Below are 13123 nucleotides of genomic sequence, written 5' to 3'. Positions count from 1 at the left end.
CGGCTCGACGTCTATTTCTTCGTTTTTTTAAGGAGGTTTTGAACGGCATCGGAGATTTATGGTTGAGAGTATTCCGTTTTGGTTGAGATGCTTTACAATGCAAGTATCGATACGAAATCGATGTCGGTAGGTGACCTAGATTTGCAGTCAGAAACCTATAACATCCTGGAAGAGGCAAAAGATAAAAGACTCGCATAATTCTTCTATAGATATAGGGGAAAAGTTATTCAATTTATACAAAAGGATAAACCACCACAGGGTGAACTAGTGGTTGGAGATGAATTCACACGATGATGGCTAGGGATGCCTCTGTGAGTCGGTTCCCGGAAGGGTGAATTGTCATGACAAAACCACCAACTGATCCATTTTTTTTAAAACAAAAAAAAACAAAAAAGTAGTGCTATTCGCAAACCTATTTTTACCTCTCACGCACCTTTATTATTTTTTATACAACCCATTTTCCGGGGATACATACAATAAGAGCGCGCACCTCTGGGAGGATATTTATCAACCTGGTAGAAGTCGCCTCACTCTGTCTTGGGCTTCGATGGTTTTCTCCTCCTGGATATTTGAGAAGCGCTTGCCCATCTTCCTACAAATTTGAGGACCTCATCAATGAGAATCACCGGTTGGGCAACGGCCAAAACCAGCAGCCATTCGTTTAAGCTCAGGGGTACGATGCCAAATACTTGAGCCAAGAATGGCACGTACAGGATCATGAAGTGCAGGCCAAATGAGACGCACATGGCCACAAGGAGCCAGGGGTTGACCCATGGGGGCATGCTTAGCAGGCTTCCGTCCTCGGAAAGGGCATTGACAGAGTTGAACATTTCGATGGCAACCAACACGGAGAGGGAGAGTGTCATAGCTTTCACTTTGCATGCACGGAAATAATCACAGGGGTCATCAAAAGAGATGACCTGATTTCCGGCTGTGAAGGATGACGCGGTGAAATTTGTCCAAGATGAGCACTGTCCCCAGTTGGTAAGTTGGGAGTAAGTCACAAGGGAGTGGCCGTCCCCACTGAGGTCAATACCCAGGAAGGAACCATGCGTATACCAAATGACGAATACACCAACAGTTGCCAGTCCAACATACATACCAATAACCTGTCCAGCCGAAGATTCAGGTGCGAAAATTAGTGACAACGCTCACAGGTTAATCATTAAATTGAAACATATCGGAAGAAACAAGAACTTGAAAAGTAAGCTACCAGATAGCGGAATAATATCCAAGCGCTGATAAGAGACTCCTCGCTTCTGCGTGGGGGTTTCTTCATTATGTCTTTGTCTGGAGGATTAAATCCTAGTGCTGTTGCAGGTGGTCCATCGGTAACAAGATTCACCCACAAGAGGTGAACAGGTATGAGGCCTTCAGGAATGCCTAATGCTGCTGTTAAGAATATGGAGGCGACCTCACCAATGTTGGATGAGATCATGTACCTAAAACAGGGTTTAAGACTTTAAAATCTTGAAAGCAAAAACATACATGTCCAAGCATCAACGAAGAGGACAACTTTAGTTCACCGGGTGGGAAGCAGACAACGAGAAATCGTAAACATCATCATGCAAGAATACGATATATTTCCCCAAATCTTTGTTTATAAAAACATGGTTATACTCTTAAATATATACATGGAAGAGTATAACTACAGAATACTATATCATTTAGAAGTTTTTATACCATTACATACGATACTAGAAAAAATGCTGGACGCAGAATTTCAGAAGAAAGAACTCTTTCTTTTAGCACGTCTCAGGCAAAAGCTAAAAAAAACAGAGATAAAATACTAACCTGATAAAGGCTTTCATGTTATTGTAGATAGATCTGCCTTCACCAACAGCTGCAACAATTGTGCTAAAATTATCATCAGCCAAAACCATGTCAGAAGCTTCCTTTGCAACCTGCAATGGAGAAGGAAATGAAAAGTTTATGATAAGGAAAGGTGAGTTAGTAGTTTAAGCTAAAATTCATAGACATGCGGAAAACAAAAGAACAAGAGAAACCAAGTAAAGAAATCACCTCAGTTCCAGAAATGCCCATTGCAATCCCGATATCAGCAAGTTTCAAAGCAGGTGCATCATTCACTCCATCACCAGTCATAGCAACCACTTCACCATCCTTTTTGAGTAACCTCACAATCTCTTGTTTGTGCGTTGGTTCAGCCCTTGAAAACAGAAGGCCACCACCTTGTCTAAGATGAGCTTTCTGATCATGTAGACCCATAAACCCTCTTCCTGTAAGGCTTCTTAAACGTATGTCTTCATCAGCACCAAACACGCCTATTTCACGGCATATTGCTTCTGCTGTGTTCTGGTGATCTCCAGTGATTACAATAACACGGATTCCAGCTGCTCGACAGTCTTCAATTGCATCAAAAACCTCCTCTCTTGGGGGATCCTTTAACAAATTCATAATTCAACAATCACAGTTAGTTCGATAAAGGTACCGTGATCAAATATATGGTGAAGAAGATGTAGAGAACAGCCATGTTATAACTCACCCTCAGTCCAACAAGGCCAACAAAAACAAGGTCGCTCTCAATTGATGAATAATTGGATGGATCAAGTAAAAGCCTATGAGCTGGATGATCTTCATCACCATCGTAGGATTGAAACTCACCGAGCTCATCTTTGTATGCAAAACCCAAACAGCGTAATGCAATAGTTGACATCTCATGAAGAGCTTCCACAATATAGTTCCTTGAACTATCATCCAGTGGTACAACAGTGCCATCAAGCAATTGAACCTTAGTGCTTCTCTCCAGCAAATTCTCAACAGCGCCCTGCAATAACACAACACCTCATTCAGAAGTCCGCAATATTCCTTTTTGATATTATTTATTTTAAAGATGGAGAGAGAGCAAGGGAGTATGGCATGCCACAATTTACTTCAAACTTTCCATTTTGTATTTGAAATTTAAAAATCAGCGCATGCCACAATTTGGATATTAGATTAAATCAATGAATGGACATAAACAGTTCATGGAGTTGTTGAAACTAAAATTAGAATATGAACCTTCACTAGCAATGACTTCTTCCCTGAACGGGAATTGACAATTACACCCATGGATTTCCTATCACGATCAAACTCAAGGGTTCCGATTCGGCATTCAAATTCATTCCACTTCTGGCAACAACCTGACAAAATGAGTATCAGAGTAGGTAAACTTACCAATTCAAAGTTGTAACAAAATAGATAAATTGGAAGCACTTAATACTGGAGTTTGACTTACCAAGCAAATCCCTTTCATTTGTTGATTCCGCACCTTTGGACTCTTCGGCAAGGCCCATCTTCTCAACTAAAACCTGAGGTGACAAAACAACGTACTCAATCTCAAGCTGAGTTCTCTAACAAAGTGAATTATCTTCACAAGCAAGGAAATAGTGTACTCCAAGAATGGTACGTACTAAGAAGGTTGTTTACTAATGATGTTTAATCAGTTTACTGATGAAATGCACAATATCAAAAACCCTATTAAAAGTCAAGAGCATAGGGTTCAAATATAACCTTTAGAGCTGCCTCAGTAGGCATTCCATTGGCAATGTACTTCTGTTCTGCATGTGTAATGCCAGCATCATTGCAGACAGCAGCTACCTTTGCGATCATTTGAAGATTAGCATCCATACGACCAGTTGGCCAGTCGTGAATTTTACCATCAAGTGGATTGTATGTAGTTCCATCCACCCTAAACTTCCGTAGTATAGTAGGGCTAGGACCCAAAGCTACAAGTTTTGCCACTGCCATCTGGTTTGTAGTCAATGTCCCCGTTTTATCTGAGCAAATCACAGTTGTACAACCCAGTGTTTCAACACTAGGCAGCTTTCGGACCAAGGCATTCTTCTGAGCCATTTTGCGGGTACCAAGCGCCAAGCATGTTGTAATGACTGCAGGCAGACCTTCAGGAATAGCAGCCACAGCCAAGGCTACTGCGATCTGAAAGTAATATGTGCACTTCTCAAACGAAAACTTGAAATTCGCCGGCCGTCCATTGACATATTCCCAAGTAAGGAAGTACTTAAAATTGATGAGCCACACTAATACACAAATTACTCCAATTACCATCGTGAGCATCTCTCCGAACTCATTGAGCTTCTTCTTAAGTGGGGTATCTTCTTCGCTCTGCGAGGCAACATGGATTTGCATGTGAACCTTCCCGATTTCAGTGGACATTCCCGTCTGTGCAACCAAGCATATGCAATTTCCATTCACAACAGTTGTCCCAGCGAAAACCATACTTTTCTTCCCCTGAATGTCCGCGTCCTCAGACACTGGCTTGTTAGTCTTATTCACTGCCTCACTCTCTCCAGTCAATGAACCCTGCTCGATCCTCAAAGTCGAGCTAATCAATTCCAAAACACGCATATCAGCGGACACTTTATCCCCAACCTTAAGTTCCACAATGTCACCAGGAACAAGCTCATTGGCCGCCAAATTCGGAACCTTACTCCCATCCCGAATCACAGTCGCCTGCTCTGATTGAATCTCCTTCAGCGCCTCCAAGGCCTTCTCGGCATGGTTCTCCTGCCAAACCCCAACAATTGCGTTCACAACCAAGATCAAGAAGATCACCAGCGGCTCCACAAACGCCGTGATCTCCTTCTTATTGCCTTCCTCCCCGTCCAGCCAAGCCAGAAGGAAAGAAACGACCGCCGCCGCAAGCAGGATTCGAACCAGCGTATCATTGAACTGGTCCAGAACCAGACTCCAAATCGACTGCCCCTCGTTCTTCTCCAACTCGTTCCAGCCGTACTTCTCCCGCCGCTTCTCAACGTCCTTGGATCCCAACCCAAATTTTCTGTTAACCCCAAAGTGCTTCTCGCACTCCGAAATCTCCTTCGCCCACGCCGGAAATACAGCGCCGTCGGCCAGCTTTGGGTTTCCGTCCTCATTCCGTCTACCCAAATCCTGCCCTCCCTTCCCCATTTGCCCTACGACAACCACAAATCAACACAGAGAGAAACAGTGAAAGAAAAGGCAAGGAGTTGGACAGTTTATAAGGATTTGACTCACTGAAATAACGGCGCTTTCTAGAAGAGAGGGTCCAGTTTTCTTACCTCGGTCAATATTCTGTTTCTTTCCCAAGAAAATGAAAGAAAGAAAATTTAATGGGAAAGAGGAGAGAAAGCTTCAGGATCAAAGTCAATCTTCAGCTGCCGTGCCTCACAAGCTACGACCGTGTGCTTTCAGCCTTCGCTCTCACACTCTCCCTCCCTCTCTCTGTGGCTACTTATATAGCAGATCAACGGCTAAGTAATTAATATCCGGATTAAGGCTAATTGGGGGAGTATTTCAATGAATCATCGCACGCTGATTAAATTAATTAAACGCGTTTAGATGACGTGGTTCGACTGAGACAGCTGGCGGGACGGTGATCTGGCGGGATTCTGAATTCTATTGGCTACGGTCCTACTCGCGCGGGGGTGCTGTACTCTCTGTTCATTGCTTTTCGCGGCTTAATTTTAACTAGGGGAATTACAATTTTTTATTTATTTTTGGTAAACCGGACAGTTATTTCCAGGGCCAAGCCAAATATACAAGGAAAGCCCCAACAAGGGACTAACAAAAGGCTCCTACAAAACAAAATTTGATGTGGGCAAGTCAATCCATCTTTGTTCAAAATATGCACAACCAAAGATGAAGGTCTTTTGAACTAAGTAGCTTCGCTCATCTCCGAGTTCTTGAAAGATGCTATCCAATCAGTTGTCATGTTGGCTGATTATAGGGACCCAAGACCATTGGCATGACTGGAACGGTTGCTTGACTGATTTAGTGGTTGCGTTCCAACTAGCATCCACATTTATTTTGAAAAAAGAAAGCTCAGGTGGAAACCAAATAGTGCCAAGTTGAGAATTACCATTTAGATTTCAACAGTTGCTTGAATTTGTCTGCATTTCAGTTGCAACCTTTTGATTTCTTCTAGCAGCCTCCGTAAAGACTCCACAAGCACAATTGATCTTATGGATAACCTGCAATGGTGACAAAGTTTTATTGAAAGTAGAATTGTATCTCTCTTTCCAAATGTTACAACAAGTAAATTCAACTTGTGAGATCATTAAAGTTTTTTCTTGCTTGATAGGGGAATTACATTGTGTACTCTTTGATTTGTGTGTTTAATTGCAGCTTCAAACAACATTTATTGAATCTCATATATTTGCTTATTGTTTCATTTCAATTTCATATATTCGTCAAAAAATATGTTAATTTAATCATTAAGTGATGACGTAGTAACAATTATTTTACATTTGTTCTGACGTGACGATCAAACTTGTGTCATATGGCCAAATGAATAATAAGAAATAATTTTTCTATAAAAATTAAAATTTAGTTAGAATATTCTTGTGACCGATATTTAACTGAGGAAGAGAAGGGGGCACGTCATAGAGAGGACAAGATGGAGAATAGGCTTGAGGAATTTTGTGTGTTATTCCTCAAACATTGTGCCTTTAATTATAGGAGCAAGAAGGAGAGAAACTTGCTATTCAAGTAATACAAAGTTGAATAGAAAAGATCTTCTAGATCCCAAACGATTCCTAATCTCTCTACTTAGCATTTACACAATCACATATGTATTAGAATGTATATCAAAACACTCCCCCTTGAGTGTGCAAATACTCAAGTAAATGGCGCATCAAATCTTCAATCAAATGTAGAAGTAGTTGATGAAGTCGTCTCGTCTAGTCGGCACTAGTATAGCATATATTGCACAACCAAATATATGAAATATTAATTGTGTGTGGATGGACGTGCTTATATATTGAAGAATGCAATATATATATATAATCGTAAAATTATGAAATAATAGACTGGGTTCATGCATATTGGAATGTTTTCATGTAACAGGGCGTAGAAAATATCAAGCATGTGTTTTAGAAGAATCTGATTGGCAAAAAACGAAATTCAGCTTTTGAATTTGTAGAAGATCATTCTTGAAAATCTACAATTTTAGCTCCAATGCATTGTATCACATTCAACACAAAAAAATAAATTGAATCAAAAGAAGTACATTAATTCAATAAATAAAAAGTTAATCATAATAAGAATGACTAAAACGTAATACTCCCCTAAAAAACAACAAACTCTCTTTAGCGTGTGCTGATGTGTTGTAGGCATACTTAACCAGTTATAGAGAGGGTGCGGCAAAGTGTAGAAAAAATTGGGAGAATTCTGAGGTGTGATTTCCACAATCACAACTTAAACAGTATACTATCTAAAAGATATAGTTCAATCTCATAAGAATTTCCACAATTACATTCCTAATTAAATTAGATCTACAACTAATATATTATTGTATAGAAAAACACAAGTTTACATAAAAGTATCACTTTTTGCTTTGTTGGAATAAGTGTATCAAATTGTAATTTAGTACTTTATAAGAACGGCTTCTCGCAAAAGCACCAAAATATATGTCAACTCTTTCATTCACCAATATTTTCACGTTAAAGCTTCATATTGTAAGCTGTTCTTTTGTATATGACGGATATGAAAAAGAAATATGGATCCTCGTGGTTGTATATGACGAATATTGTAATTTTCAGGTAGTCCCGAAACCACTCCGGCACTTTAGTAGATCCGCCTCTACTTGTATTAAAGTAGTAGTGTCACTTGGGACTGATTTTGAGGATAGTAAAAGAGTTTCATGTTAATGAAAATGGCTTTTATTTTTATTTTTATTTTTATTTTTATTTTTTTGTGCAACCAAAATCATTATTAATTCACTTTACATAAAAGATTATAAATGCTTGTGATTTTAGAAGTGTTTTTTATACAAGTACCTGGCAGCCTGGTACTTATTCGTTTTTCATACAGCACTTGAATTTCTAGTATTTTAAGTTATTATAGTACACATGCTTCTAATAAAAAGATATTCTAGTACAAATGCTTCTAATAAATAAATACTTGCAAACATAGACTCTACATAAGCAATTTCCAGTATTTTAAGTTGTTCTAATACAGATGTTTCTAATAAAAAAATACTTGTAAACATAAAGACTCCACATAGGCAATTTTAAATGAACCCTAAATTTGTTGTGTACCTTTGAAAAAGTTAATAAACTTTTAGGCCAAGACATGATCCACTATTAATATCACCGATGTTTGTCTTATTTAACCACCTATTACTAGATATGAGTTTTGCATAAAAGACTTCGGTATTTTAGAAGTAGATCTCCCACATATAAGTTGTATATTATCTTATTAAATTTTCGATTTGAAACCGTGTTCTCCAATAAAAATTATATATTCCTCATTATTCTTCTTCAACAATACGTAATACTGAATGATACAGAAGTGAGTACTACATAGCATTGAAGTCACTTCCCGCTACATTAGTTGTTATATTATCTGTTTTGGGGTTTTATGTCAAATTGGAAATATCATAGACGTATACCTGCAATCGTTTATCTGACTATATATGACTTTCCTTGGACGCACCTTCACCGTATGTGGTATGAAGTTAGTAACTCTTCCGTTTTCAAGTAATAAAGTATTGCAGGAAACTTAGGGCAAAGGTAAAGCGTATTACATTGGACTTTGTGAAGCTTCCCGGAAGGAGGGCTAAAAGAATAAACAGGAAAAATACCATAATTCCAATTTAATATTATCGGTAGTGGTTTTTTTGAATACGTATACGCATTATAAATTTGATCGATCGCCATCAACAAATAAATAATTTGAACAATTTTATTTATTTATTGTGATGAAAAGGAAGAGTGAGTTTAATGCTACGTATTACATGATGTTACGAGTGCTCTAACCATTAGATAATTTCTAGAACTGTTTATATCTTCTATTTTAAATTTCAACCAATTAATTTTTGCATTATTCAATGCTAAATAGTGTTTAAAGAAAAAGAATATATTACAACTCGAAACAAAACATAATTTGAAACATGGAAGGAAAGCATTTGGTACTACAAAATGATATTCGGTTCGACAGTTAAAAATATATTTTTTATTACAAGTAAAATTTTTATTTTAAGATGGATTAAGCGGGAGGTGAAAGCTCAAATTCAGGATATAGTGGGATGAAGAAGAGTGTATCTACCGTGATAATGCATCACTTATCCAAAGGCATATATATTAAGAATACAAATTTTGTTGGCGACAGTTGCCCAATAAAATAAACGAAACCTAAGCGGGAATATGTTATGAGTTTTACATGCATCAACATTCACTAATCACTCATGTTGCCGTCGATGATACACAGAATGTTACTTAAATATGGCCCAAGCTTGCAAGCATCAAGCATTCTAATCAACCATAAACGCCTCTTGTTTGATTGGAAGGAGCGTGCATATGCATGCATGCACGTGGACGTGGGAAGCGACGTCAGAATTTGGGCATTAATGTTGAGGGAATCAAAACTCTACAAAACGGCGGAGTTCATGGATCCTGATACTATTATTATTTCACGGGTTTTGAATGCTGTGTACTATGAACAGAATCAATTTACATGCACTTTAAATGATTGAGTCCGGCGGGCACAGGGAAGATTCCACTCTTTTGACTAATTTTGCAACAATAATTAAGCTAGGAATAATTTTGCAATAACAATTTAGCTTCTGAAGCAAGCTCGGAATAATTTTATTAATTTTGCAACAATAATTAAGGGTATGTTCATTGTTTAAGAATCGAATGAAAGTTGTTTTAATTAATTAATTAAAAAGTGACTGAAATCCTGGTGGTTGTGCATTTACCTTTTTTTTAAGGTTCTCTCGTTGATATTAATGTAATAATGTATTTTTATGTAGGTTATTATATTTTTAAATTAAGAATTAAAATTTATAGTTGTTTATATTAATGAGATTTTAAATAAGTCCCATAATTATAAAATTAAAAATATTAAAGAATAAATTATACTCTCTAATATATTGTGTGTGTAATATATATATATATATATATATATATATATATATATATATAAACATGTGTACGTTCATCAAAACTAACCTAAAAATTATTGAAATTATTGTACCAAAACATGGGTGCATTTTTTAGGCTTAATAACATTATTAAATTTCTTTCATTAAACTTGACATGGATACATTCTCAAATCAATGAAATAAAATATACCCATATAAGTTTAAAAAATGGGTTAGAAAAAAAATTGAATGGATTTTAAAAATAGTACATTTTACATACAATAAATTGGTATATTTAAGAATGGGTACATTTAGGACCAGAAAAAATTGAAAAATTATATGAATGGGAACATTAAAGGTTAAAAAATTGAATATCTTTTTATAAAAAATTAATGGATACAAACTTGTTCTAATTTTTTTTTTTTTTTTTTTTTTGGAAATGTTTTGGATTGAAAATTAATGGATGCAATTTCCACCGTCTCTAGCTTTGACAAAAATGCACTTGCAAAACAATCAACACCTTTGATCAAGGACCTAAGCCTCATGCGCCCACGAGGTGGGAAAGGGGGTGGTTTAGGCCAATGGATCTCCAATGCCTAAGTTAGTTTCTCTTAAAAGAGTAAAGTGTTTGGGACTTTTTAGGGTAGCAAAAGCTTACCGAAATTTGGTAGAATATGGAGTATATATAGGGGAGTGGCCGGCCATGGTGTTAGGGTTTTACCCTACACATGGCAGCTTCCTATTAGCCAAGGTTTTATGGAGAAATATTCCGAAGATATTAAATAGGAAATAATATCTTGAGATAATGGAGTAATTATCCCTAATTGAATTAAATAGGGATTATTTACTTGAATGGAGTCAATCTTCAATTGGGAATGTATTAAAGATAGGATTTGGGTAGTTAATCATTATCTTTAATGATTTGACTTTTCCTTGCCAATGGTAGGTGAGTTGTGGGCAGCCATATTCAGTTGTTGGCACCTTCAGGGGTGTGAGCTTCGCGTGGGAATATATGAGGAACCTACCTATTTATTGAGGGCAATCTTGTCTTTCTTGGGCAAAAGTCCACGTGTCGCCTCTAGAATCTTTGGGATTATTATAGGCTTCACAAATGCCCCTACACCTGCTAGGCTACACGTAGGGAAAATGCAGTATGTGTAGAAATCCTAAGCTGCATGGGCTTGTAGAGTTGTTTCCCAATTTGAACTAGATCTCATTTCTTGATTTGGAGATAGATTTCTTCTAGGAAAAGGAAACCAATTGCCCCCAATACCTATTTAATTCTGCCTTAAGCAGGGGATTAAATAAATTTGGAGAACAATCATAATTCCAACAAAGAAGAGAGAAGCCAGAGAAAATTTGTTCTCATTCGCCTAGCTTTCTTATTCTCTTGCCCTTGCAAAAAGTCATCTCTTGTTGTTGTTGTTCTTCTCTGTGTCGCACCAAGGTAAGAAAATTTTGAATTTTCTTCTTCTTGATTTTTTAGGAGTCTTTGGACTTGAAAAATTAGCTCGGCGAGGGTCGAGGACATATGAAACACGTGGCAAGGGTGCCATATGACTGTTGTGCTGCATTAGGCAGTGTGAACTACTGATGGCGCAGCACGGGGGTAGGCTGGCGTGAGCCAAGTGTTCGGCTCAGCACGAGCTGAGGTGACAGACGCGCTGGGGTGCGGAGTTGGGTGAGCCGTGAAGCTCTAACCCATCTGGTTGGGCTTGGCAGGGGCTAAGCATCATGCAGCATGCTTGGGCTTACTATGGAGGAAGAGAGAAAGACCGGCATTGGCTGGGTCTCTATTGTTGGCAGATTGGGCCGAGGGGCCTTGAGCCCTGTTGAACACGAGAGAGAGAAGAAGAGGGAGGTGCGGGCCTCATTCGGTGTTAGGCTGGAGCGGCTTGGGCTGTATGTAGGAGGGAGATAGAGTAAGGGCTAGGCCCTTTTGTGGCCTAGCCGTGTAGGTGAGCTGGGCCGTGAGGCCTGGCGTTGGGGTGCTGGGCTTTACGATCCTCTCCTTTTCATTATTTTTTTTTTTTTCAAGCACCTTCTAAATATTATTCTTTGAACTTTTTGCATGGATTTTGAGATGTTTTCCTCGGATCGCAAAAGTGACAAATACCGTCCACCTTTGTACCGTTAAAGTGGTTCTTTCGGCAAGGTGGGGTACTTCAAAGCTGCACATATCAGGATCAATTTCGATGAGTTTTTTTGGGATTTTCTTGAGACGTACAAGCATGTGATTCTGTCAGGAGTTCGCGTCAAGCGGATGAAGGATGATATCGGTCATGAACCGTGCGGCGAGGGTGCCACTGCTAGGAAGAGGGCTATCAAATTCCATCCATATTACTTCGTGATGGGATTTACTTTTCCTATGCCGTGTTTTTTTCAAGAAGTGATCTACTCCATGAAATGTGCGCCTGCTTAGTGCTCCTCGAATGTAGTTTGTGCGATGGTGGGGTTCTCAAACTTGAGCAGGTTCTTTGATCTTGGCTTGACCATAAATGAGTTCTAGTACTTTTTTTGAAATCGACCACAAGGAAGGCGTGGGGCAACTGAGGTCTCGCCATAGGCTACTTGATTCTTCTTGCAAATGTGATCATGAGTGGGCGAGAGATACCTTGGAGGTAAGTGGAGAGTAGGAGTCTAACTCCTCTCCTGAGATACATGTTCTGATTGTCTTTATCAGTGGTAAGTGAACTACTTCATTCTTGGCCTGCTTGAATTTTTGTTGAGCTGCTCCATGACCTTAGTTTATTAATCGTCATTCTTACTTTGTGTAGATTCAGAATTTGGCTTAACTCAAAGAACTTCAGCTGATATAAAGAAAGTGCACATCGCCTTGGGCATTCCTACTGAGTTTCGTGAGTGGCGTTGGCTGCTCAATCCTTTTGGGCATTCCTACTGCGTACTCCTCTGAGGTTTAGTTGGTGATGAGCTGGGAATCAGAATAGATCGCGAGCTTCTTCACGCTAGGTCTTTTGCCAATTAGAGACTTGCTAGTAGGGCTTCATACTCTGCTTCGTTGTTTGATGCCTTGAATCTTCAAGTGATCGCCCACTTGAGCATCGAACCGTCTAGGGTAGTGAGAACTAGGCCTGCTCTCGATCCCTGGTAGTTGGATGATCCATCGACGTGCAAGCGCCAAAAATCTCCTACATATGGGGCTTGTGCAGCTACGACGTGCTCGGTTACCTCTTGGGCATTTTTGGGCTGAGTTGCTGTACTCGTCGGAACGTTCACCAGTTTTCATGCCTTTAACGTAGC

The 13123-nt window shown here is 38.8% G+C and overlaps 1 protein-coding gene across 1 annotated transcript; it reads right to left on the bottom strand.

The window, feature by feature from the left end:
• Window positions 1-212: 212 nt before the first annotated feature.
• LOC137745888 (calcium-transporting ATPase 4, endoplasmic reticulum-type-like) lies at window positions 213-4985 on the bottom strand. Its single transcript, XM_068485922.1, has 8 exons — window positions 3511-4985; window positions 3236-3308; window positions 3019-3140; window positions 2504-2785; window positions 2023-2400; window positions 1795-1904; window positions 1214-1442; window positions 213-1109 (listed from the first exon to the last, which is right to left on the bottom strand). Exons 1-8 carry the CDS (start codon window positions 4924-4926, stop codon window positions 528-530), a joined length of 3192 nt encoding a protein of 1063 aa, XP_068342023.1. The 5' UTR covers window positions 4927-4985; the 3' UTR covers window positions 213-527.
• Between the last annotated feature and the right edge of the window lie 8138 nt (window positions 4986-13123).

This window comes from Pyrus communis, chromosome 9 (genome assembly GCF_963583255.1).
Source record: "Pyrus communis chromosome 9, drPyrComm1.1, whole genome shotgun sequence".
NCBI lineage: Eukaryota > Viridiplantae > Streptophyta > Magnoliopsida > Rosales > Rosaceae > Pyrus > Pyrus communis.
The sequence above is the reverse complement of the archived record's forward strand: the minus strand, read 5'-3'. Positions and strand labels throughout refer to the sequence as shown.

What these genes read in the sequence shown, in the direction of transcription:
- LOC137745888 (XM_068485922.1), bottom strand. Translation starts at nt 4,926, where the DNA reads ATGGGGAAGGGAGGGCAGGATTTGGGTAGACGGAATGAGGACGGAAAC. An exon ending in TGGGCATTTCTGGAACTGAG is followed by an intron (nt 1,905 to 2,022) that starts GTGATTTCTTTA and finishes TCTCCATTGCAG; the next exon opens with GTTGCAAAGGAAGCTTCTGA. An exon ending in AACATGAAAGCCTTTATCAG is followed by an intron (nt 1,443 to 1,794) that starts GTTAGTATTTTA and finishes ACCCTGTTTTAG; the next exon opens with GTACATGATCTCATCCAACA.